The 27,705-nt window shown below is 35.2% G+C and overlaps 1 protein-coding gene across 4 annotated transcripts in view; it reads left to right on the forward strand.

Moving 5' to 3' along the window:
• The window catches only part of ATG5 (autophagy related 5), a 137,905-nt gene extending 110,477 nt beyond the window's left edge, over positions 1–27,428 (forward strand). For 3 of the 4 annotated variants that reach the window (XM_023205929.2, XM_023205931.2, XM_023205930.3), the window contains 2 exons: positions 8,611–8,728; positions 25,210–27,428. In XM_023205929.2, the coding sequence (XP_023061697.1) occupies positions 8,611–8,728; positions 25,210–25,346 (255 nt within the window). In that variant the 3' untranslated portion in view covers positions 25,347–27,428. Of the gene's footprint in view, positions 1–8,610; positions 8,729–25,209 lie in introns of those variants that run through there. The other variant, XM_026454412.2, reaches the window with a different exon arrangement.
• The last annotated feature ends 277 nt before the right edge of the window (positions 27,429–27,705 follow it).

Genomic DNA, 27,705 nt, shown 5'->3' on the forward strand with positions numbered 1-27,705 from the left:
TATATACCCTTCTAGCCAGAAATGGTCATTTCTAATAAACCAACATTTCTAATTCTTAATGTATGTGAATACAATTTGTATGACCAAAACAAGACTAGCACTAGTAATAACATAGTAACAGGGTTGACTACAAGAATAGTGTATGTTATTATAATCCTTACTTTTTTTGACAACTCAATACAGAATACATATTAGAATTCAGTAAAGTTCTGTTGAGAGTCAAGTCACGTTTAAAAAGAACAATTATAACACTCACTGAGCATTCAGTATGTGCTAGATATTGTTCTAAATGCTTTATATGAATTAATTGTGTAACCTTCACAAAAAAACCTTTGAGGTATATACTGTTAATATCCTCATTTTACAGATGAAACAATTGACACACAAGTAACACAAGAAGGTTTAAGTATTTGCCTAGGGTCACCCAGGTACTAATTGACAGAGCTGGGATTGGAACCATAAACTGAATCTAATGTAATCAGGTGCCATCCAGAGCTAGAATATGTGTCTTCTGACTGACTTTAAATATCATGCTCTTATTACTGTACCAGGCTATAAATTATTTGAAATACGAAGGGTCAGTTTTGGAAATAGATGTTTGTGACTAGGAAATATCAAGAGTAAAAGACTCTAGAGCGTTTCTCACTATAACTGCCATTATTAGTAGCTACTTAGACTACATTCATTTTCATACTTTTTAAAGGATTTTCATTATGTACTTGGTGATTTTAATTCTGATGTGTTTCTTACAAGATTTATACATTGTAATAATTGCTTTTGCTGTGTTTTAGTATATATTATCTGCCTTTTAAAGATCTCCAACATTATAAACATGACTTTTGTTTTGAGCCTTAATTGACTGTGTTCTGGGTTTTTCAGCCAGGATGGAGAAAACATTTCATCAGAATCACCTAGGAGGCTTTTCCTGCTACCTGAGTGTTGAGTCCCCACCTTTCCTCACTCATTTGTGTTGAGAGTCACTGCTCAACTGAGCAACTGTTACTGATGTAAATTTTGTTACGGCCTTCAGATGTGTTAGAGTAGGTTGAAAGGTTGAAAGTCAGTGCTGTAGACCAGTACTTCTCAAACTTTAAGCATGAATCACTTGGAAATCTTGTTAAAATGCAGATTCCAGTTCAGGAATTCCAATATGTGGCCTGAGAATCTGCATTTTAATAAGATCCAGGTGATAACCAAGATGCTACAGGTCCTCAGAGTACACTTTGATTAACAAAGCTCTAGACTAGTTGTTTTGGATTTTTTAAAAAGATTTTTATTTTGAGAGAATTACAGATTCACATACAATTGTAAGAAATAATACAGAAAGATCTACATACCCTTCATCTAGTTTCCCCCAATTCTAACATCCTGCATAATTATAGTACAGTATCACAACCAGGAAATTGTATTAATATAATCCACAAACATTACTCAGATTTCCTTAGTTTTACATATACTGTGTGTGTGTATTTGGTTCAATGCAATCTTTAGCACATATGTAGATTCACCCTATATTCAAAATATAGCCCTGTTTCAACACAAGGATCTCTTAGGCTACCCTTTTATAACCACAGCCACCTACCTTACTTCATCTCTTCCCTAACCTCTGACAACTGCTAATTTGTTTTCCATTTCTAAAGTTTTTGTCATTTCACTAGTATCAGTGGAGTCATGCAGCATGTAACCTTTTGAGATCGACTTTTTTCACGTAACATAATTCCCTTGAGGTCTATCCACGTCGTTGCATATACCAGTAGTTTGTTCCTTTTTATTGCTAAGTAGTATTCCACGGGACAGACGTATTACAGTCAGTTTATAAGCATTCACCTGCTTTAATGGGTAACCTGGGATTGCTTACTGGTTTTGACTCTTACAAATAAAACAGCTATGAATGTTCATGTACAAGTTTTTTGGAGAATACATTTTTATTTCTCTGGGAATATTCAAGAGTGTAATTACTTGGTCATATGGTAAGTGCATGTTTAGTTTTGTAAGAAACTGCCATACTCCTTTACTGAGGGACTGTACTGTTTTACATTTGTACCATCAATGTGTGAAGGACTATTTTTCCACATGCTTACCAGCATTTGGTGTTACCACTAATTTTTATTTTGGATATTTTGGTAGGTGTGTAGTGATATCACATTGTGGTTTTAATTTGCATTTTCTTAATGGCTAATGATGTGTGAGATATAGTTTCATGTGCTTATTTGCCACCTGTATATTCTCTTTGGTAAAATGTCTGTTTATTTCTTTTGCCCATTTTCTAACTGGATTATTTGCTTTTTTTTAAACTGTTGCATTTTGGGAGTTCTTATATATTATAGACACAAGACCTTTCTTGGAGATCGGGTTTGAAATATTTTCTCCCAGCCCATGGCTTATGTTTTCATTCTCTTCACAGGATCTTTTGCAGAGCAAAAGCTTTGCTGCTGTTGTTTAATTTTGATTAAGTCTATTTATTAGTATTCCCTTTTATGGGTCATGCCTCTAGTGTTAAGTTCTAGGCTGATTTTGAAAGTAGTGTTAAAATGACTTTGTCTTTTTTTTTTTTTTTTTCCCTTGCTATATAGAAAAACATTAAAACTTAAACTTCTGAATTTTGTGATTCTGGACTTTTTAACTTACAAACAAGTGAATGGTAAATGAATGAAACTAAAAGGAAATAAAACCTTGAGTCAACACATAGTTTGGATAGTATTAAATTAAACTATGCGTTACAGTGTACTAAAACTAGTGGCCCTGGTGATGATATGTTTTAAGTTACAAATTGTTATGTGTCAGAATTGTGTTGTGCATTTTATTATCTCAGAAACTCTATAATACAGGTATCATCTCTATTTATACATATACATGTGTGTTTACACATATGTATATATTCCTGTTTTGCAGTTGAAAAAACTGAGCTTCAGGAAAGATAGGTAATTGTGCCCATGGTCCCATAATGAATGACAGAAACAGGACTTGAATCTAATACTCTTTTTTTTTTTTTTTGAGACAGTCTCACTCTGTCGCCCAGGCTAGAGTGCAGTGGCGAGATTTTGGCTCACTGCAACCTCCACCTTCTGGGTTCAAGCGATTCTCCTGCCTCAGCCTCCCGAGTAGCTGGGATTACAGGCACGTGCCACCATGCCTGACTAATTTTTGTATTTTTAGTAGAGACCAGGTTTCACCATATTGGCCAGGCTGGTTTTGAACTCCTGACCTCGTGATCCGCCTGCCTCGGCCTCCCAAAGTGCTGGAATTACAGGCATGAGCCACCACTCCCAACTGAATCTAATGCTTTTTAACAACTGCCTGGCATGTTTTGTTGCAGCATGTAACTGTATATAACTCAAAGGACTCAAACCTGATTTAAGTTTGTGATGATTGTGCTTGTTACTCTTAAAGTCCACACATTGTCTGATTTTATGGGTTAACCTATTGGCTCTACTGGCTATATTGGAAATAGAGACTTTCTCTTTGCATTTCATTTCTTTCTCTTTTTTTTTTTTTTTTTTTGAAACAGGGTCTTGCTCTGTTGTACAGTGGTGTGAATGGGCTCATTACAGTCTTGACCCCTTGGTCTCAAGCGTTCCTCCAGCCTCTGCCCCCCACCCCCACCCCCAAGTAGCTGGGACTGCAGGTGCACTCCATCACACCTGGAGAGTTTTTTGTTTACATTTTGATGAGATGAGGTCTCTCTGTGTTGCCCAGGGGAGTCTCAAACTCATGGACTCAAGCTCTCCTCCTACCTTGGTCTCCTGAAGCGCTGAGATTACAGGCGTGAGCCACCATTTACAATATAGCTGTAACACTACATTATTTATAAGAATTTTAAGTTTTACATTTGAACTATTTAAGAAAATACATAAGGTTTGCCAAAATTTTTACAAGTTTCGTTTTTCTGCTTTTCTTCAATGTATCTCTGAGCTATATCAACACCGTAAATTTCCCATATAAGAAAAAGTGATTGATGTATTGGTGAAGGCGCATGAGTAGAGGAGAGATGGGAGCAGCCAGCCATTACCACCTCAGTTTTTCATTTCATTTGGTGTTAAGAAATGACTAACATGCATTTGAAAAAGTAACAAGGACAGTTTCAAAGGTGACTTACATCATGTTATTTCTCATGAGAGTAACACTGTTTCTTGGAAGTTATTGAAATGCTTTGCATATTTACAAATATGTGGCAAGATCAGGTATTGTGGTATATTCCTGTTTGCAGTGGCTTTCTTGTCTGTCAACCTAAGATTTAGATTGCATTGAATATTGTTAGTCTTGTCTAATTTTATATATACTAAATCAGCGTTTACAAATTCCTATTTGTGGAGATTTAAAAATATTTCTCGGTATAATTTAGTCTTCTCTGCAGAGCTGTAACACAGGGCTAATGAGAACTGTTGAAAAGTTTGCATGAATGTGTCCTCCATTCCCATGGCCCTTAAGAACCTCTGCACTTGATTGCATGATCTGTAGGAGCTTTTGTTTTAAGGGTAATTGTCTTAGTCCATTTGGGCTGCTATAACAAAATATCTTAGACTAGGTAATTTTTATTGTTGTTATTTTTTGAGACAGTTTCGCTCTTGTTGCCCAGGCTGGAGTTCAATGGCATGATCTTGACTCACTGCAACCTCTGCCTTCTGGCTTCAAGTGATTCTCCTGCTTCAGCCTCCTGAGTAGCTGGGATTACAGGCGCCCACAACCATGCCCAACTAATTTTCTGTATTTTTAGTAGAGATGGGGTTTCACCATGTTGGCCAGGCTGGTCTTGAACTCCTGACCTCAGGTGATCCACCACACCAGGCCTAGACTGGATAATGTATGTATAAACAACAGAAAATTATTCCTCACAGTTCTGGAGGCTGGGAAGTCAGAGAGCAAGGCTTCAGCAGATTCGGTGTCTGGTGAGGACTGCTGTCTGCTTCAGAGTTAGCACTGGTTGCTGCACTGCCGCCCCCCACCCCCACCCCACATGGCACAAGGGGCAAAGGGCTTACAAGCTCCCTGGGGCCTCTTTTATAAGTGCATTGATCCCATTCGTGAGGACTCTGCCCTCATGACCTAATTACCTCTCAAAAGCTTCACCTCTTAGTACTGCCAATGGTGAGGAATAGGTTTCAGCAGGAATTTTGAAGGGACGCAAACATTCAGATGACAGAAGTAACTAACTCCCCTAATTGAGTATTTTTTTTGTAGTCCTGATTGACTTAGGTACTTAATTGCTATTTACTAGCACACTAAATTTTTAAGAATAAGAATATTATGTTTTTAAAGGCACTGTATAATAAATATTAAACAGAAAATGTTCATCAGATTTTTGGTTGGGGTATATTGAGTTTTTGTCTTTTAAAATAAGATTTTCATTAAATGAGAAACAACACTTTGCTGAGTGTTTTCTTAGTTACCATTCTACAGCAAGTAGCTACACTATGTAACAGCCCTGGGGGTTTCTCCCCACTAAGCAAATACCTCATCATAAAAGATCATTGAAGGTTATATTCCTTTATAATACTTGCTCAGATTTGGGAAAGAGTGGGAAAAAAGAGAGATACATAAAAATAACAGGATATTTCTCCAGTAGTGAGGTTAGAGGAGAATTTCTGTTTTTTAATATGTAACCAAGACTAGTTGGCCTTTCCTGTTTAGCATTTTTTTTCAGGTAATTTTTAATTTTTTAGTTTTAATTTTTATGGATATATAATAGTTGCAATTATTTATGGGGTACATGTAATCTTTTGCTATAAGCATGCAGTGTGCAATGATCAAATGAGGATATTCACCACCTCAAGCATTTATTATTTCTGTGTTAGAAATATTCCAGGTAATTTCATTATAGCAAAGCCACCTCGCATTTCATACACTAATTAGGATATGAATGAGAGCTCCAACTTCTTGAAAAGATTCCTTTGACTTTGTTGTTTTCAGGTCGGACTGTGGGAGGTACCTTCTGACTTTTTTCTTTAAGTTGTGGGTATATTCCTGGTCTCTTCGTTTTCCACTGCACCAGCTCCAGTTGTCTTCACATAAGCTTGCTATATTCAGTCAGCCTCTCACCAGTCATTCTTGATTTTGCTTCATAACCAACTCACCATACACAACACTGCTTTCCATTAATCGTCAGAAAAAGCCTTTCACCAACATTACTTCCTTTGCTAAAAAGCATTAAAAGCTTCTTCATGGCCTGAAAATCAAAAACCCTGAGTGAGGGATGGCTATTTTAAATTATCACTACAATTCCCTATTCATTTCTTTTCTTCTCTGAACTCCCCAACCTTATTATCTTTACACAGTTAATCACTTGATTATGCATGATACTGTTCTTCGTTTCAACTTGTATGAGAAAGTATGGCTTTTTAAATTGAAGGATGTATTAGTCTGTTTTCACTCTGCTATAAAGAAATATCTGAGACTGGATCATTTATAAAGGCAAAAGGTTTAACTGACACTTTTCCGTATGGCTTGTGGAGGCCTCAGGAAAGTTAAAATCATGGTAGAAAGGGAAGCAGGCACCTTCACAAGGCGGCAGGAAAGAGAGATGAGAGTGCAGGAAAAACTGCCACTTTTAAAACCATCAGATCTCGTGAGAATTCACTAGTATCACGAGAACAGCATGAGAAAAACCACCCCCATGACCCAGTCACCTCCTTCCCTCGACACATGGGGATTACATGTCCCTCCCTACACAGGTGGGGATTACAATTTGAGATGAGATTTGGTGGGGACACAGAGCCAACACATATCAAAGGATATCAGTCATATTTTTAAAAATAATTCGTAGAGTTCAAATAGTGAAATGAATTGAATCATATTCAGTGCATATTGTCAAGATTTTTTTAAAATTACAGTTTATTTTCATACTTGTCACAAACAAATATATTATTGGAGTACTATTTTAAAATACTATGTATTCAGTGAATACATAAGCATAGAACTAGGAAAGGCAGCTCACATGCTTATATGTTCATTTTTTCTATTTATTTTTGTTATGGTTTTTTTTTTTTTTTGTATTATACTTTAAGTTCTGGGATACATGTGCAGAATGTACAGGTTTGTTACATAGATACACACGTGCCATGGTGGTTTGCTAGACCCATCAGCCCCTCATCTACATTAGGTATTTCTCCTAATGCTATCCCTCCCGTAGCCCCCTATTACCCGACGGGCCCTGGTGTGTGATGTTCCCCTCCCTGTGTCCATGTGTTTTCATTGTTCAACTCCCAGTTATGAGTGAGAACATGAGGTGTTTGGTTTTCTGTTCCTGTGTTAGTTTGCTGAGAATGATAGTTTCCCACTTCATCCATGTCTATTTCTTTTTAAACCAAATCTCTAACAGTTGTGTCAAAGATGTTGAGGTGTATCTCTGTCATTAAAAGACAAAAACAAAAACTTGTCTCTAATGCCTAAGTGTTTGAAATCATATTCTTATAAAATATGAGGCAGCCTGGGCAACATAGTGAGACCCCCCCCCCCTACAGAAAATACAAAAATTAGCTGAGCATGGTGGCTCACAACTGTAGTCCCGGCTACTCTGGAGGCTTAGGTGGAGAATTGCAACCTGGGGGTTGCGCCACTGCAGTTCAGCCTGGGTGACAGAGTGAAACCTTGTCTCAAAAAACAAACTCTCTCTCGCTCTCGCTCTCTCTCTCTCTCTCTCTCTCTCTATATATATATATATATATATGACATTTCTCTGTTCTTGTTAAGTTTTAATGATTTTTCATCTCAGAAAGCTTAAAATTTACCATCTTAAAGTGAAATAACAGTTAAGAGGGAGAGAGGAGGTAAAAATGCTTTTATTCTCTTTAACGTTTATTTATTTACTCTGTGGTTGGCACAGTTGTTCATTTATTTCCACAAAAAACTCAAGAGATATGGAATGTCCCAAATTAGCAGATAAAGGGAACCGGGTACAAGATCATAGATCTTGCAAACAGTAGTGTTCTTCGTAGACACTGGCTGATTTCAGAGCCTCTGTACTCTGTCATGATAAAGCCTCCATCATCACTAAGGACATTTAGTAAATGAAACAATTTTAAAAGTGAGTAAAACAATGAGATTATTAGCAATAAATTATGGTGTAGTGCTACTAACAGTTTTTGTCAGATGAAATGGCTGCATCTGCTATTTTGGAAACTGTGAAACCTGTGGAAAAGTTGAAATAATGAAAGTACTAAAATCATACACCTTCTACCTAGATTCAGCATTAGTTAATTTTTTTTTATTTTTGCCTTGTCTTCACACACACACACAACTCTCTCTCTCTCTCACACACACACACACTTGAACATGAATTTCTTCAAAATAAGGATTGTCCTTATTATACCTATGAAATTTGACATTCGCTCAATAATACTATCAGTTGTCCATTCTGTATTTTCCCATTTATCCCAAAACTGTGTTTTATAGTTGGATTTCTAAAAAATTTCCTTCTTCAATTCAGTATTCAGCCAGGGTTTCTGTTTTGTCTTTGCTTTGTTAGTCTCTTTTAGAGATACTGAGAAGAAATGCTTTCATTGGTATCTTTTTGTGTTGTTTGCTTTTTAATCCATAAAGTTTATGATATATAAATTTATAATTGGCAGCAACAAAGACTTAATTGCTTGAATTATTTTTTCATTTTTCAAATAGACAACGACTGAAAGACCTTTCATTCAGAAGCTGTTTCGTCCTGTGGCTGCAGATGGACAGTTGCACACACTAGGAGATCTCCTCAAAGAAGTTTGTCCTTCTGCTGTTGATCCTGAAGGTAATACAATGAGCAACATTAAAACATTTCTTTCATTTCCTGTTACTGAAGTAAAATAAGCATTCCACATTTATAAATAACAGGTTATTTCAGGAAGATATTTTCGTATCTTATGGTGAAAAGCCTTTTCAAACAGAAGCACTTAATATTTAATATATTATTTTGTAAATTATTGACTAACAAAATGAGGACTCGACTCTCTGGCAAAATAGAATAGTTTTTAAATCACCCTCTTAGCACATCTCTGGTACTCTGGTTTTTAGTTTATGGATTCAGTTCTGATAAATACTACTTTTAATCTTGCATTTTGTTTATTAACTTTAAAGAAGTCAGAAATGGTAAAAATAATTTTCTTATTTTTGGTATTTGAAAGTTGGTAATACTGAATAATTGATGAGTATCTTATTTGAATTTTCTACTACTTTCTACTTTTTCTTTTTTAGTTAACCTTGTTCTTTTAGGCTTTGACAATCTACAAGTTCATTCAAAAACTTGACCTGTTTTATGGCCCTAATTTTGTAACTTAGGTTAAGGGTGTTTTCCTGCACACAAGGGACAAATTTTAAAATTGCTGAATTCTGTTTTTCTTTATTACAACATACAGAACACCAAGAAAATGCAGAAAACAACAGTGCCCATAATCCATTAACTGATGGAGACCACTGTTGACAGACAGACACACACACACACACATGCACGCACACACGCATACACACTTGAATACATGAGATATACATATGTGTATAATACAGTTGGCCCTTCATATCCATGGGCTCCACATCATGCCCACAGCAGATAAAAAATATTTGGGAGAGAAAATGGATGATTATGTCTGTACTGAAGATAAACAGACTTTTTTTTTCTTGTTATTGTTCCCTAAACAATACAGTACAAGTATTTATATCGATTTAGATTGCATTAAATATTACAAGTAATCTAGAGATGAATGATTTAAAGCATACATGTGCATAGGTTATATGCAAATATTATGCCATTCTGTATAAGGGACTTGAGCATCAGTGGGTTTTGGTATCCTCAGCGATCCTTGAAGCAATCCTTCATGAATACCAAATGACCACATTATGTGTGTGTGTGTGTGTGTGTGTGTGTGTATGTGTGTGTGTGTAAATTGTCCTGCTGTTCTTGAATCCCAGCCCTATTAATGCTTACTAAACTACAGGGGAAATTTTCAGTGGCATATTACTGTATTGACATAAAAATTGCATAGAGTTTATATTTATTATATAACAGAGTTTTTTTTAAAAAACTTTAAATCTATGAAGGAAAGAGGTAATGCATTAGTATATATGAAGGTAATACTTTAACCGATAATGCTTCTTATGAATATATTCTGAATTGGAGAAATGCAGGATTACTTGCATGACATATACCACACAGTTCATGAAGCATGATGCATCTAAGGAAATAGTTTGCCTAAGTAGTAGAATCAGAAATAGTGGGTTTGGGGGTAATGTTGTGGTATTCCAGCCTAAATGACTAAGCAAAGAATATGGAGCCCAAAATATGTGTCATTCAGCCTGAGAATATTGTGATTTTCCTTAGTCAAGTATGCTTGCCTATACTAGCATTCCTACATGTATATAACACTGTAAAAATGAACAGAGATTCAATAGGAAGGGGAAGGGCATCTAAAATAATACACCAATACCAGAAGGGATTGAAGGAAGAGAACACTGACTACTACCCAAAATTATTAAAACTGAACAGGGTTTAAGAGGTTATAAATACATTTTATAAAGTCTTCCTTGAACTTTACTAGCCTTTATAGTAAGGTTTCTGATGATGTCTTACACACATCCATGTATCTCTAGTGCTAGGGTAAATGTTTGCTAAACAATCCAGTTACTGAATTCTTTCTATCATTACCATGAAACATATTATTTACGATCATTAAATCATGGAGCAATTAACATTAAGTTGATTATAAAACTATCTTAGAATCCTAATCCATCTTTTCTACTGTGTAATTTTAGCTTTCAGTAAGAATTTTAGTTAAATAATTTTTTTATAATTTAATGATTTTTTAGTCAATTTATAGAATTGTGCAACCATCACACCACAATTTGGTTTTTGGAACATTTCCATCTCCTTGTACTTACTTGTAGCTAATTTCTGCTCCACTGCCAGCTATAAACAACCACTGGTCTGCTTTCTATCTCTATAATTTGCCTAGTTGGATGTTTCACATAAATTGAATCATACAACATAGAGTCTTTTGCAACTGTTTTTTTCCACTTAACATTATGTATTTGAATTGCATCCATATTGAAGCAAGTGTCCATAGTTTGTTCCTTTTTATTGGTGACTAATACTCCATTGGGTAGATACATCACATTTTGGTTCTCCCTGTACCAGCTGATGGGTGTTTGGACTGTTTCCAGCTTTTCACCTTTATAAACAGAGCTGCTAGGAACATTCAAATATGGGTCTTTCTGTGGACATTTGTTTTCATTTTTCTTGGGTAGCTTCCTAGGAGTGGAGTGACAAGGTCATATAGCAAGTTTATTTTTTATTTTAAAAGAAACTGCTAACCTTTTCCAAAGTGACTGTACCATTTTACAGTCTTACCAGCAGTGTGTAAGAATTCCAGTTTCTGGCCGGGTGTGGTGGTTCAAGCCTGTAGTCCCAGCACTTTGGGAGGCTGAGACGGGCGGATCACGAGGTCAGGAGATCAAGACCATCCTGGCTAACACGGTGAAACCCCGTCTCTACTAAAAAATACAAAAAACTAGCCAGGCGAGGTGGCGGGCGCCTGTAGTCCCAGCTACTCGGGAGGCTGAGGCAGAAGAATGGCGTAAACCTGGGAGGCGGAGCTTGCAGTGAGCTGAGATCCGGCCACTGCGCTCCAGCCTGGGTGACAGAGCCAGACTCTGTCTCAAAAAAAAAAAAAAAAAAGAATTAATTCCAGTTTCTCCACATTCTCACTCACATGTATTACCATCCTAGTGGTATCTCATGATGATTTTAATTCTCATTTTTCTAACGACTAATGGCATTGAACACGTTTTCATGTGCTTATTATAATTTGTAGATCTCTTTGATGAAGTGTCTATTCACATCCTTTTCTTGTTTTTTTCATGGATTGTTTCCTTATTACTGAGTTTTGAGCATTGTTTATATGTTCTGGATACAAGTTCTTTATCAGACATACAATTTACAGATATTTTCTCCTACTCTGTGACTTGCCTTCATTTTTTCTCTCTCTCTCTCTCTTCCCCCCAGACAGGGTCTCGCTCTGTCGCCCAGGCTGGAGCGCAGTGGTACGATCTTGGCTAACTGCAACCTCCACCTCCGGGTTCAAGTGATTCTTGTGACTCAGCCTCCCTAGTAGCTGGGATTACAGGTGCCTGCCACGATGCCCGGCTAATTTTTGTATTTTTGGTAGAGACAGGGTTTCACTATGTTGGCCAGACTGGTCTCGAACTCCTGACCACAGGAGGTTCACCCGCCTCAGCCTCCCAAAGTGCTGGGATTACAAGTGTGAGCCACCACACCCAACATTGTCTTCATTTTCTTTTGAAAGATAAAAGCATTTAATTTTGGTGAATTCCTGTCTATCACTTTTTTTTTAATGGATTGTGTTCAGTTAAAATAATTAAAACTTTTTTTCTTATAGACAATACATTTACATATTTTAAACATCAAAGCATATATAAAGGAATTTAGTAAAAAGTCTCTTTCCTAACTGCTGCTCACCAAACTCTAACCTAGTTCCCTTTTCTAGAGACAATCAGTGTTGCCATTTTCCTGTATATCTTTAGAGACAGTTAAGTAAACTTTTTATTTTTGAACTCAAGCTACATAAATTTTGAATAAGTAACTCCTAACTTCTGAGAAATTCCCAGAAATTCAAGAATAAGCTTACTTTTTTAGTTCATTTTCTCAGTGTTATAAGGTGGTTTGTTTTTGATCTATTTAATGTCTGTTTTTCTGTGTTTTTGAGGATTTTGGAATATAGATGAGTTATTTTCATTTGAAGTGTAATTAAAAAGTTAATAGTTTTTATTGCTGATAGAGATATACCCCATAAACCTCTTTCCTGTCCATGGCAACATTGGCTTTCAGTTATTCAATTCTCTGTATTGTGTTTTTTCCCTTTTTGAGTACTTTGTAATAGTACTTTAAAGAACATTAAAAAAACTAGATGCTCTCTTAGTCTGTTTGTGTTGCTATAAAGAAATACCTGAGGCTAGGTCATTTATAAAGAAAAAAGGTTTATTTAACTCACAAGTCTGCTGCCTGGATATTGGGCATCTCCTGAGATCCTCAGGCTGCTTCTCCTCATGGTGGAAGCTGAAGGGAAATGTGTGCGGTGGTCACATGGTGAGAGAGGAAGCCAGAGAGAGCAGGGTGGTGCCAGGCTCTTTATAATAACCAGCTCTTGTGGGAACTAAGACAGTGAGAACTCACTCACTCCTCCACACCCAGGGAAGGCATTAATCTATTCATGAGGTATCCACCCCCCAACCCCGACCCAAGTACCTCCCATTAGGCCCCATTTCCAACTTTAGGGATAAAATTTCAGCCTGGGGTTTGGCGGGGACAAGCAACGAAACTATAACAAATGCTTTTATCAATTAGTAGTAAATGAAATTTAAGCCAGAGTTTAATATTCAAATAACTACCTTTTTTTAAAAACAAAAGGTGGGTCTCACTGTGTTGCCCAGGCCTCACTCAAGTGATACTACCACTTTTAGCTTCAGAAAGTACTGGGATTGTAGGCATGAGCTACTGCACCCAGTCTCAAATGACTACCTTATTGCACTTTTCCTAGATGTTTTTTTGACAATCTGCTTTTTAAAATATGTCATTTTAAATTTACTTTTTTATAGCATCCTTGACTATAGAATGGGAACACCCCAATGAAAACAAAAACCTTGGCAGGAATATGTTCTATAATGATCTGTCCCCTAACAGCAGCACAATTGTCACAGACACCACATGATCCATATTTGCTAGTCCCAAGTTTATATAAGGTGGTCTCCCTTGATACATTTGTGTTTTATCTGTAAAAATTAAAGTTAACAGTTGCTTTATAATCCAGGAAAGAGGGCTTACTTGAAATTTTTATTGTTTATTTTGTTAATGACAAATTTATTAGTTCAATTCATTTTTATTTTATGGTTGCCAATTTCTAGTTTGTGGGTGTGGTTAAGGAGTGCTAGAGTGGGAAGAAATTAATTGGATGTTAATACTGTATTTTACATCTTTAAAGAATTGTATAACTGTAGAACTTTCAAGTTACCTTGTTTTTTTTTTTTTTGGAGACAGATTCTCACTCCGTTGCCCAGGCTGGAGTGCAATGATGCCATCTCAGCTCACTGCAACCCCTCCCTCCCAGGTTCAAGCAGTCTTGTGCTTCAGTCACGCAAGTAGCTGGGATTACAGGCATGTGCCACCATGCCTGGCTAATTTTTATATATTTGGTAGAGACAGGGTTTCACCATGTTGGCCAGGCTGATCTTGAACCCTTGGCCTCAAGTGATTCACCCACCTTGGCCTCCCAAAGTTTACTCTTTTAATTTTTTACATGATTTTGCCAAAGGTGTCTTAACCACTTAATTGCAGAACTAGGTTTAGAACACAGGTCTCCATCTCCTGGTGGTCTGTTGGTTTTTTCCTCTTTACTATGCTGCCATTTGTTTTTTTCTTTCTTTCTTTTTAACTTTTTGATTTAGTTTCAAATAACATTCTGAAATACTTGCTTTTTCCTAACTATTTTACTTTCACAGATCTTTATTCTTCAATTTGTGTTTAGTATCTAATCTGCCTACATGCTCTTCTCTCTTAGTAATATTTCTGATACGATCTTAGGAACCTGAGTGTCTACTGTTTTTATTTTGTTTGCTTTGTTATTTTAGTGTTCCTATATATAATCCTGACCACTCTTGTTGAATTTTTTAAATGGTGATTATGAACACCAGACATGTAAATGAAAAGCAGTCAGGTGCTTTGAACTGACACACACTCTCAGAATACACCTTTATTCTGGTCTTAGACCCAGGTTACAAGACAAGATTAACGTGACCCTACACAAGAAAGGCACACAAATTTGTGAAGCTGTTCTTTTAAGAGACAAAGAGACTCTTTATTCTCTTAAATTTCTAGGCTGCTCTACGTGTACATCCTTTTCTGGGGGATACACAGTGTGACTTCCCTTGTGGTTTTTTTTTTTTTTGAAGAGTGGAGCAGTGAGGCAACGCAGCCACACAACCTTATCCACAAACCTTCCTTTTAGGTGATTTCAGGTGCTGTAGGTGAGTACATTGTGTGACAGACTTCTCCCCACGCAGACTCTCAAATGCTTCTCTTGACTGCGGAACACACACTTCATTGAAATGACATAGATAATGCCTATTTCTATTTTTTTCAGGTATTTTTTATGGTATCTTTCATTCCAGGAGGAAGCCACATCTCTAACACCAGTATCTTTTCTTTAGAAAAACTTTTATCTTTGCCTCTTCTTTTTATTACGTATTAAAAAAAAATTGTCATTTAAAAATCTGTGTAGAGTATCCAAAACATCGAGTCACTGTTTCAGTAAGAACCCGTTTGCTTCCTGGTTCAGTTCACCTGTAGTATTGTCAGATGTGTCAGACATGAAGCAGTTTGACACACCTGCACTCAACTTAAGTTGAAAGCGAAAGACTTTAAGATTGGGTGTGTAAGAACTTGCTGTCATCACATGATGAAAAGAGAAAGTACTTCATAAAAGTTATGTGGCACCATTGTCTTCTACTCCCTCCAAGTGATTCAGTGATGAAATACTTTTGTCTGATTTCATCATATGAAAGTCGAATGTACTAGTATTTATGAATACGTGCTTTAGGTTGTTGTTCTTGTGGAGTAACTAATGGTGAGCTGCTGCTTGTGGAGTAACTAATGATGAGCTCTTTTGTGTGTTCCTTTCTTTTTTTGTAAATGGCTGAGGGAATTAGTCAAGTTGGAGGTAACAGGAAATGACCAAAGGTGAGCTCAGGTAAATTGTTTTTGTGGTTTCAGCTGTAGTTAAAATGACTCAGAGATCTAAGCTTCTGTACCAGACCTGAAGTGAAATATTTTTTTCTATGTTCATTAAAAATAACGTATCAAGAACATTTATTTTTTACCTTGGAGAATACAAAACACCTATAAGCTTTACCCACTTAAACTTCATTTTGCAATCTTCTAATGTAATGTACAGCAATGTGGTAAGCTAGGCGGGTGGATCACCTGAGGTCAGGAGTTAGAGACTAACCTGGCCAACATGGTGAAACCCCGTCTCTACTGAAAGTAGAAAATTAGCCAAGTGTGGTGGTGCATGCCTGTAATCCCAGCTACTCAGGAGGCTGAGGCAGGAGAATTGGTTGAACCCAGTAGGCGGAGGTTGCAGTGACCTGGAATGCACCATTGCACTGTAGCCTGGGCACCAAGAGTGAAACTCCATCTCAGAAAAAAGAAAAAAGGAAAGAAAAGATGGTATATTCACATTTTTTCTGCTTTGCTCTATATGATTAGATTATGTTAATAAAGTGAATTAGCTGACAAGATTAATTTTGTTCAGACATAAAGCAATTAGAGAAAGAAACATATAACTCTCATGCTGACCGTATAAGGCAGATAGATACTTTAAGTATTTGGACAAAATTGAAGCTGGTTAATATCTTGTGATTTGAGATAATATTTGAGCAATAATCACATTTGTCAGTGTGATGGCACTGCCCCCAGAAGAATAGGCACTTCAGTTTGCAAACTCATGCCACAGGAATAAAAAAATTCCAATCCCCAAACCTCATCAGATTGCAGGATTTACAGTTTCAGTAATTCTTTAGATACCCATTTAGAATTTGAATTAGAAGGAATTAGTATCTCTATACCTTCACACTGTTTGATTTGGGCAATCATTTAGAGTTTTTTTAATGAATATTCAGTTTTCTTATTTTATAAAATAATGAGGCTTCCTGCTACCATCTTATGGGATGCGTACAGAGTTTAAATGAACCAGAAATTCTTTTGAAGTGAGTCTTCATTGCCTTTTTTATTTTTTGAGACTTTATATTTGAATCTTTTTTGTTTCTTAGAGTTTTGTTAGCAGTTTTCACAAGTAAAAGAACTGTACTCATAAGAAATTTACAAAGGAAAGTGATAAAGAAGCAGTTTTGTTTTTTTATTGTTGTTTGTTAATTCCACTATGCAAAGACAAGTAGGCGATGTTCAGTTTACACATAGAAGTTATAAATGTGTAATGCTCTAAATGTAAATCAATATTGTAACTGCTTATAAAAATAACTCAAGTTATGGCAAGAGACATTGATTTCTACTTTCTTAGAAGTTAACTTCTGGACAGGATTAGAAGTGCCGGGAGTGTGTCTCTGGTATGGAAGAAATAAGCTTATTTTACTAAGGCATCTTCATAGTCACTGCATTTCCTGCAGCCAGATTGACTATGATCATATACTTGTTAAAATATTTTAAACCTCTTTAAGGCAAGAGGTCCAAAACTAGACTGTAATAGATAGTTGCTAGTAGTTTCACATTGAAGAAACCATAAAGAGCAAATTGTACATATATTTGTTGTTTAATCTCTTCACAAGTGACCATGGAAAGTCCATTTGTAACTTTGTGGAGATACTGTAAGCCTGACATATGGGATGGGGTCACTTGGCTATAATGGGAGCCTCTCCTTTCAGTCTTAGCCTAACATTCTCTGCTTGTATTCCTTCTTGTGTACATATTTTATGGAAGAAATGATACAGTGTCATTCACGGTGGGAATTCTAAAATTTCTTCAAATGTAGCCCTCATAAGCATGTTTAAATAATCTGTTAGGCTCAGTTTAAATTTACTAATTACAATATATTTTCTTAATTTATCATTATACTATTAAATTCTAAGATTAAATGAATCAAATTCTTTGCTTTGATTGCTTCCCTCCCCCTCCATCTCTGCATATTGTCTCAGCACGTGGGCAACATTGACTAATTCTGGTGATAAAGAATCTCTTAATTCACTAAGTCCATTGACATATGTTTTTTCTAAAATCAAAGAAATAGTGCTGATTGTTCTCCACTACTGGAAATGGTGAGATTACTGGACCTGACAGAAGATGCTTCTGGTTTCTCCTTCTGAATTATTGTTATCTCAATCTCAAGAAGTTAAATGAATTAACCTGACTGTCCCCAAAATGAGAAACATACACTTGCACAATTATTTCATTTTTAGCACTAGAAAACAAAATTCTCTTACCAAAATAATAGTATATGCAGACAATTAAAAACAAGTCATCTTTTCATTGAAACAGGTACTGTGGGGCTTCATTCTGACCATATGTAAACAGTACAATTATTGTCTATATTTTAAATAAAGCAATGAAGTTGAGCTATTCTATAGTTCATACTTGACAAATATTAATGGGCCCTATTACACCCAACTAGAGTTACTGGGTCATTTTATGAAAGCAGATGAAATAATATTGTTTTCAAAGTTTATTTATTTATTAATGAACAAGGTTTAATTTTTAACTTTACCACATTTTTATCTTATTGTCAGGAAGCTTTGAATCAGTTTTAAAAATGGCCTTACAAATCACTTAATTTAATACACTTTGATTTCTATAATTACAGCTAATCATATGGGATTTTTTATATAATTTAAATTTTAGTTTATGTCCTCCTTACTAAGAAATACAAGGATTATAAGTAAAAGTCAATGAAAGAATTAATATGGGCACATTTTTAAATTGTTTAAAATGTTAAGAGTCAAAGCTCTGAAAATAGTTTGGACAGAAATAATAAAGATATAAAATGTATGCAAGGAAAGAGATATTTAGTATACCTGGTATTTGGTATATACTAGGATATTGCATGTTCATTAAGACCTGTCCTGCTAAGTGAGTATAGATCCGGAAGAAGTTAATGTAAGTATTTTTAAATGGGTTTGTATTTTTCTGATAAACAGCACTCTCCTTCTGTTTGTGATCATAGGATAAAAGCCCTGTAAGCTTGTATATGTTCATTTTTACTGCTACATCATGTAGTGTGCTCTTAAGATTGAGATCTCATTCCCCAGGAAGCATTTCTGTCCAAGATTAATTGCCCTTTTAAAATCAGCGTTTGATGTATTTCTTTGGCTATATCCTGACTTGGTTTAACCCTCTTTGACCTGACCTCGCTGACTATTACCTCCACGGCTGAGACAAAATCCTTCAGCATGATGTATGCACTTCACATTTCAGCCTGTGGTTTTTCATGTCGATGGATTCAATTAGTTCGTGTTTTACTAATGAACATATCAGAGGTTAAAGAATTTGTCAGAACAAAATTGTTCAGGATAGTGGTAATCAGAAAACTCATCTCTCTATTTTTTAAAACTTTTTCAGCAGTATTAAGTATTTTTCAGAAATTTTACCTTCAGTATCACACATTCCAAGATTCATTTTCTGCTGAATTATAAAATATAAATAGGAAGCCACAAAGCTGAACACAATGATTATACCATTTGATCTTAGAATTCTCCGTATTTATAAGTATGAGCTTTTAAAAAATTAAAGTGAAATTTTCTTGTTAAAAACATGTATGAATTTCCCTTAAAGATACATCATCCATTTCTTTAAGTCTCCTTTAAATATGAATAGTTTTCATATTTAAACTCAAGCACCTCACTAGAATCTCAAGTCATCTGTTTTTAAAGACATTTATAGATCATATTCCATGTTGAAACTGGCTTAGTTAAATAAGACCTAAAACCCAGATTGGGATGAGAAAGATAATTAGTCGCCATTAGTAATAGAAATCTTTAGAACTCAAATTTATCACATAGTGCGCATTCTCAAATGGTATACTTAAAATGTATAACATAAAGATTTTGAAAGGTTTTTGTTTGAATGTTTTCATCTTTTTTTTTAAAAAAAACCTTACCTAAAGTCTATTAAATGATATATCTATAGTGCAGTAGGGCTCATTTGACTTACAGGTGGTGTGCTCCACTTGAATATATGTGTTGAGAGCACTATTAAATAAATGTGAAGGTTTATAATACTTAAGAATTTTTCTTAATGTCTTTTAATTTGCATAATCATCGAGTCTGGGTTTTTGTTGTCTTTTAAAAAATACATTTATTAAAATCATATGCCATACTGCATAAAAATGGAACTGAATAATTCAGGAGGTATTGCCATGAGGCCAAATTCTTATAGCCCTTTGTATGCCAATAACGTAAGTGAATCCATGGTTTTTATGTATCTTTTAATTATCCAGTACTAAAAAAAAATGAACTTATTCCTATAACTTGTTTGTAGGAAGAGAATTAAAATCACTCTACTTTTTGTTACTAAATCATGACCCTTTTAAAACTGATCTTCCCTCCTCACATACTTTATCAATTATATTTTTGACACCATTATTTTTTATTAGAGAGTGAGCAGGAGAGAGGGGTGGAGAAGAGCCACTCGTGTTATTGAATACGTGTGTCCAAGTCCTGTGCTAGGGTCGCTGCTGAGTGCTTTGCTGAGATATCCCATTTAATCCTTCGTGTAACTGGAGATGAGAATTCTCTGTTCACACTGTAAGACGAGGAAATAGACACTCAGAAGTTTAAGTGAATTGCTTGAGAATTCAAAACTAATAAATTATGACGGCTTGCACTCTGAAAGAAATAGTTTGCTGTTTAGGCATAAAAGACCCAGATACTAGAACTGGGAGACGTGTTAGTGATCCTCTACTCTGGACCAGTTTGCACACTGACTCACAGGGTTAAATGAGAAGCTATCATGGGTTATAAATCAGCAAGCAGAATTTAGGAGATGGTCTCAATCCCACATTAGCAAAAGCTGCCATATCTTTACCTGTGTTGTATGTTGGGTTTCTACATAAAATTTTGTTTGCAGAAAAATTCTACACTGGTATGATCATAAGATTCATTCTAGGGAACATTTTTAAAAAAGACTTTACCCCAGAAATTGATTCAGAAAGTCTGGAGAGGAGCTCAGCTCTCTCTCTCTCTCTCTCTCTCTCTATATATATATATATATATACATATATATATATATATATAAAATTTTAATTTCCCACATGATTCTGATGGTCAGCTAGATTTTCAAACCGTACATCTATACAGGCATCTTCATTTTATATATAAAGAAACAGCTTCAAAGTGATGTGAGACATGCTCAGAGCCCTTCGTTGCCAGAATTGGAATTCAAGTTGCCTAACTCCCAATTTGTCTTTCATTAGTACCTTGCTAACTAGTGGTGCATAATTGGCCCTCTCTCCTTTATGTCTCATTTATATTATTGTATATTGATAACATTCATTGTATACATGTCTATATGTAGGCATCATTTTTTAATATACACATAAGAAGTTAACTTTGTGATTTCCATTAATGACTTGTGTGGTTAATGTGATTTTTCTTTTTTCTTCTTCGTTTTTTCTATATGTAATTCTTACCATTCTACTCATATAACCAAAATCTACCTGGATATATTTTTCTTAAAATGTAACATTTTTTTAAATGTTCACTTTTAAGTAGATGCTGGTTTTATAAAGTGCTATGTGGACATTCTACAAAATAATGAGATGTACTCTTCAAAATTGTAAAAGTTCAGAAATGTAGAAAAGGCTAAAAAATGGTTGCAGATTAAAAGAGAATAAGGAAACATGAAAATTAAATGCAATATGTGCATACTTGACATGACCTTAATGTGTCCCCCAGAATTCACGTGTTAGAAGCTTAATCCCCAGTGCAGCAGTGTTGGGAGGTGAGGCCTTTTGGAGGGTGTTATGCTGGTATGAAAAGGGTTTGCAAGAGTGGGTTCAATGTCTCTTGCGCTTCCATGTTCTTCCATATGAGAACACAGCAAGAAGCTCATACCAGGTGCCAGCACTTTGATCTTGGATTTCCCAGCCTCCAGAACTGTGAGAAATAGATGTTTGTCCTTTATAAATTATCCAATTATAGCATCACAAACAGACTAAGACAGTCCTGGACTGAATCCTAGATTGAAGAAAAATACGTTATTGGGATAGTTGATAAATTTGAATATGGACTGCTTGAATATATTATTTCATATATCATGATATATCAGTATTTTTTATTGTGTTAGCTATACTGTAGTTATGTAAAAGAATATCTTATATTAGAAAGGGTACACTGTAAGTTTGAAATCATAACAAAAATTACTCTCCAAAAAGCGCCCTGTATAAAAGAAGTTCATATAGAACTAGTTCACTTGATTACTGTCTCATATGTTTGCCTAACTTAAAGCTTCAAGCCAGCTTCTTTTAAAAACCTGAGTGGGAGAGGCGTACAGTAACGTTTTTCTCCTGAGTCATTTTCTTTGTAGTGACATTTCTCATTCTAAGTATTAAGGTCTAGATTCCCATTTTGAAACACAAAGACATGTTTACCAAAAATATTGTTTACTTTAGCAGTATCAAGTGTTTCCTTTGTACTGTAAGAAAAAAAGAGACCTACTGATTTTTTTTTTTTTTTTTTTTTTTTACTGTTTTATTTTATTATTAATTTTTGTTTTTACACAGGGTCTCACTTGTTACCCATGCTGGAGTGCAGTGGTGCCATCACGGCTCACTGTAGCCTCGACCTCCTGGGCTCAGGCATTCCTCCACCTCAGTCTCCCAAGTAGCTAGGACTACAGGCGTGCACCTCCATGGCCAGCTAAGCTAATCTTTGTTTGTTTGGTTAAGTTTTTTTATTTTTTGTAGAGATGGGATCTGTTGCCCAGGCTAGTCTCAAATGCCTGGGCTCAAGCAATCTTCCCACCTTGACCTCCCAAAGTGCTGGGATTACAGATGTGAGCCACCACACCTGGCCTGTTTTCTTTTATTGGTTTTGATATTGCTAAAATGTTCTTTATGCTTTGTTGTTATTTATGGTGCCATGAATTAAGGATAGCATGTACATTTGACTTATCTGGAAACATTTTTGACTTTGTTGTTTTAATAACCAAAGCAGTCTTTACAGGTAGAGTTATTCTACGTGGTAGGGCTAGCTATCAGAAAGCATTCCAAAAAGATTAATTTTGACAGTGTAATTCTACCAGCAAGAACATTATCCCAGCAGTGAGAATATTTATTAACTAATTGTGGTATATGTCAGGTACCGTACTAGGCACTGGGGACAGAGTAACAAATAAGAGAGAAACTTCAGTTTGAAGTTTCAAGGGAACTGCTGTCCTAAAAATCCCTCTGTTTAAAATTGTGTGATTGAGGCAAGTCAGAAAATAAACAAAATACATAAACTCAGGTGAAATATTTGGACATATGTAGTCTGTGACAAAATAATATGTTTAAAACCTTAAACTGTTCTGTTGAGGGATATGACAGTCTTAGATTCTTTCCTTAGTTACTTAAATTTAGTTAATGACACTTTAAAGTGGCCCCAGCTTCTAAACCAGAGAATCAGTGCTACCTCTTCAGGGTTTAGGTAAGGGGATTTATTAGGCTTGTTACAGTGTTTGAATAGTGCTTATGTCCTCCAGCTTCTGTTGTACAACTCATAAACTCTAACAATCCTTTTGTTGTAACATGGTTAGTCTTTTGCCTTTCAGATACACTGTGCATCATCAGTGGATTGTATACCATATTGTGTTTGCTGTCACATTTAAATATTGCTTTAGACATAGTATTTTGGATATTGAGTTGCGACTTGTTTCTTCTGCTGTTTCATAGTATACAAAGGTGACTCTGGCTTAAGGAAAAACTTTAGAGATAAGGAACTTTTACTCTTACACCACTATTGTTTCATTTTTTGACTCAGTGCTAAGTAGGAGGAAGATTCTGAGAATATTAAAATATTTCAAAGAAATATAAGAATATGAAGAGAATTATACCGGAAATGTTTTCAAATATTCTAAGAAAGATTTAATACAGTAAAGCTTTAGCAAACTAGAACTTACAAGCAATGAATCATTCCAGATAGCTGAGGGTTTCTCCATTTGAATACCAATGTTTAAAAAATCTTCCCAAAGTACTAATACTGTGCTTTCTATAGTATTCTGTATATAGCTTAATATTTTATTATGAAAACAAATCATTGTATTAACACTGTGATCACAACTGTGTAAAAAATTATGTATAGTTGCAACAAAGAAAAAATAATGAAAGCATTTTTTTAGGTTAGTAGTAGTATGAAGTGATACCTTTTTTCAAAATTGTTTTAAGCTGTGGCGCAGTGATTTGGGAGTTTGGAATATTTTATTTGGTTATCTTTGGAATTGTTAGTATGTTAAGTTTTTATTTTTCACATTCTTTTATCAACTCTGTAGTGTTTTGTGTCCTCTGTTGACTGTCACTTCCCGGGACTGTGCTGCCTCTAACAGGAAGTCTAAATATTTCTTTAAAAGGGTCTCTTGTTTCAGGTGCCAGCCAAGTCATTATCACCATACATCATCAGCTCATTTTGCCCAGACATTAGAGCACTTAGAGATTCAAAAGTCATTTGGAACAGAGCAGAAAGGAAAACGTAGGGTATTTCTCCTTTGTAGAGTTCCATGATTCCCCATTTCCTTGTTGTCTTCTGTCACCAGGAAGCTGAGCAGTTAAGACATTGTATTTTGAAGAGATGGTAAAGGAGAAAAACCCAAAACTGTGCTAGAGGAGTAACACAGAGTTTCTTGATGGTTCTTTTTTTTTCTTTTCTTTTTCATTAAAGGAGTTTGGCTTTGCTTTTTTTGTTTTTCTATGACAAAAATATTTCTATTTACTTTAAAAGTTGTCAGTACAACACACCAACATCATGAAAAACACAAAATTAATCTTGTTTAATTTAGAATACAATTGAATTTAAAAGAAAGGTGTGAATTTCAGCCCCCTTTTAATTAGCAAGTGGATGTTAACAAAAATCAATCAGGCTTTGTAACTCTAAAACAGGAGTCCCTGAGTCAGATTTGTAATCCCTTCTCATTAAAATTTTAACTGTTATTCAAATAGTATCTCTAAGATATTTTGATACATATTTGAAGGCTTTACTGAAAACAACTAAAGCTCACCTGTGTCTTATTAAACGTCTCAAATACTGATCTGATTCTTGATTTCTAGTCACATTTCTATTTTACATTTTCAAAATATGTATGGACCTACTTCATATACTTGTCATTTTAAATAACCATATAGTACAGTTTTTAATGTATAACTAAAATTAATTTTGGTCATTGGTACAATGGGCTGTTTTTGCCACTATAGTTTCATTAACGTCAATCTTAAGTAAGCACAGTAATTAAGAAAGAAGTAATACTTTCACATACAGCAACAGAATTTTTATCAGAATATATTGTAACCCTCAGGTTTCTGTTTTGGGTGATACATACTGCAACATTTGAACTTTCTCCATGTCCACATTTCCTGTTCAGGGGACAGAACAGGTTTAAAATCCACTTAATGCAGTAAGGATTCTCAAAAGGCAACAGATTATTTTTTCTTCAACTGTTTTGACTTTTATTGTTGTTGGATTTCTTTCTTGGAATAGATGGGGAAAAAAAGAATCAAGTGATGATTCATGGAATTGAGCCAATGTTGGAAACGCCTCTGCAGTGGCTGAGTGAACATCTGAGCTACCCGGATAATTTTCTTCATATTAGTATCATCCCGCAGCCAACAGATTGAAGGATCAACTGTTTGCCTGAACGGAATCATCCTTAAATGGAATTTATCAGAGCATGTCACCCTTTTGCTTCAATCAGGTTTGGTGGAGGCAACCTGACCAGAAACACTTCGCTGCTGCAAGCCAAACAGGAAAAAGATTCCATGTCAGATAAGGCCATTGGGCTGGTCTTACTTTGCATCACCTCTGCTTTCCTCCACTGCCATCATTAAACCTCAGCTGTGACATGAAAGACTTACCGGACCACTGCAAGTCTTCTGTAAAATATAATGAAGCTGAAACCTTTGGCCTAGGAAGAAAATGGAAATATGTGCCACTCGATTTGTATTTCTGATTAACAAATAAACAGGGGTATTTCCTAAGGTGACCATGGTTGAACTTTAGCTCATGAAAGTGGAAACATTGGTTTAATTTTCAAGAGAATTAAGAAAGTAAAAGAGAAATTCTGTTATCAATAACTTACGAGTAATTTTTTGTAAAAGATTGAATTACAGTAAACCCATCTTTCCTTAATGAAAATTTCCTATGTTTACAGTCTGTCTATTGGTATGCAATCTTGTAACTTTGATAATGAACAGTGAGAGATTTTTAAATAAAGCCTCTAAATATGTTTTGTCATTTAATAACATACAGTTTTGTCACTTTTCAAGTATTTTCTGACTCACGTACACTAGATCACTTTTTACTCTGTGTTACCATTTTGACTGGTCGTCATTGGCATGGGGTGGATATAGGGCATAGGATTACTTGTCTCAGGATCTGTCATAGAATTTCTTGCTGCCAATTAAAAAACCTGTATTCTTTACACACTACACTTATAAATATTGTAACTGTTCATCTTTGCTGTTTTATCACTGTAAGCCTGTCAAATCATAGTATCCTAAAGCATCTGAATATGGTAATTTTGCATTTTTGGAAAAACCCATTCCTTCCAAGCTAGTGTTTTTCATTGGCTCCAGGTCTGTGCCAATGAAAAACTGTGGTCCCCTGGCAGTCAGTCTTTTGAGGTTTAAAGATTACCTGTCTCCTGACTGCAGTACCTTTTGTTTAATTTTTACCAAAAATATTCAGAGGTTACTGGAGTTCTTATTCAATATAAGGAAAGTTTGCTGCACTTTATTACCAAGCCTCTGGGATTTCACCAATCAAACATATTTGTGCATTACATTTCGTTTCTTGTGAGCTAGCTTGCTGTCCATATTGAATGTTGACCCATTTGAGTATGCTAAAAGACTTACAGTATCAGACACGATCATGGTTTTAGATCCCATAATAAAAATGAATGTTTTTCTTATAAAAAATTATACGAATGCTGAAGCAAGATTCTACTATTGTTCATTGCTTCTTTTTATTTTTCCTTTTGTGATTTTCACTGATTAATAGCACATTTCTAAACAAAATTGGATAAAGTTAGTCAAAGACCAGATATTCTGGAATGGAAATTGTAAAACTTAATCAAAAAGAATAACCAGTACCGAATACAATCTCAGAAAATTAGAAGCAAGTAGAAAACAATTGGTTGATGTAAATGAAAGTGCCATTTTAGTAAAGGCAGGAAAAAAATAGCAATATTTAAGTTATGTAAGGATAAAAAATCCACTGACTTGTATTTTTGCACAAGAGGCTGATCTGAATATGATTGTTCACATTAAGAGTGTTTATTCGTCGGTTCGGTTTGGGGATTTTCCCCCTTGATGTTTTGACAGATTGAAGTGAGCTTCAGTGAGCAAAAGGATCAGAATGCAGGGAACGCTAAGCTGTGATAAAGAAAGTGTGGTAAGAATGGAAAGCCAGAGTAGTTTTATACAGACGAGACCAGTGTCAGGCCTTTGCAGTAGGCTTGAGCGACCTTCTGATTTAGATTTGAAAGTAAATAATTTTATCAAGCCATTGCCCATTTTTACTTCCTCATTCATTATTGTACCAGCATCATAACTTTATTACTCTAATCCCAGGTAAGTCAAGCCTACGTAATGCCCCAGAGGAAGAGTAAAACCAGAAATTCATGCTGGCTTAAATAATCTATTTTTGTTTCTTTTTATTTGAATATTTAAATTTTATGGTTTATTAAAAAATTAAATAAATGTTGTGTCCGTCTTTATTTAAAACAAGTTACCTGTTGGTAAAATCATTAAAATTTCCTTAGTCACAAACTGTCATAAAAGTTTCTTGGAGAAATAGAAAGGATGGAGGGATATAGAAGAGAATATAAAAGAAAATTGGAGAAGACCCCCAATATCTGTCAAAAAAATTTGATACAGTCAAAAAAAATTGACTAATAGTAAACAGTGACCTCCTAGGGAAATAGAAATATGTTTTCAAATATTGGCGTTTTTTTTTTTTTTTTTTTTTTTTTTTTTG

This window comes from Piliocolobus tephrosceles, chromosome 5 (genome assembly GCF_002776525.5).
Source record: "Piliocolobus tephrosceles isolate RC106 chromosome 5, ASM277652v3, whole genome shotgun sequence".
In the NCBI taxonomy this organism is placed as follows: domain Eukaryota; kingdom Metazoa; phylum Chordata; class Mammalia; order Primates; family Cercopithecidae; genus Piliocolobus; species Piliocolobus tephrosceles.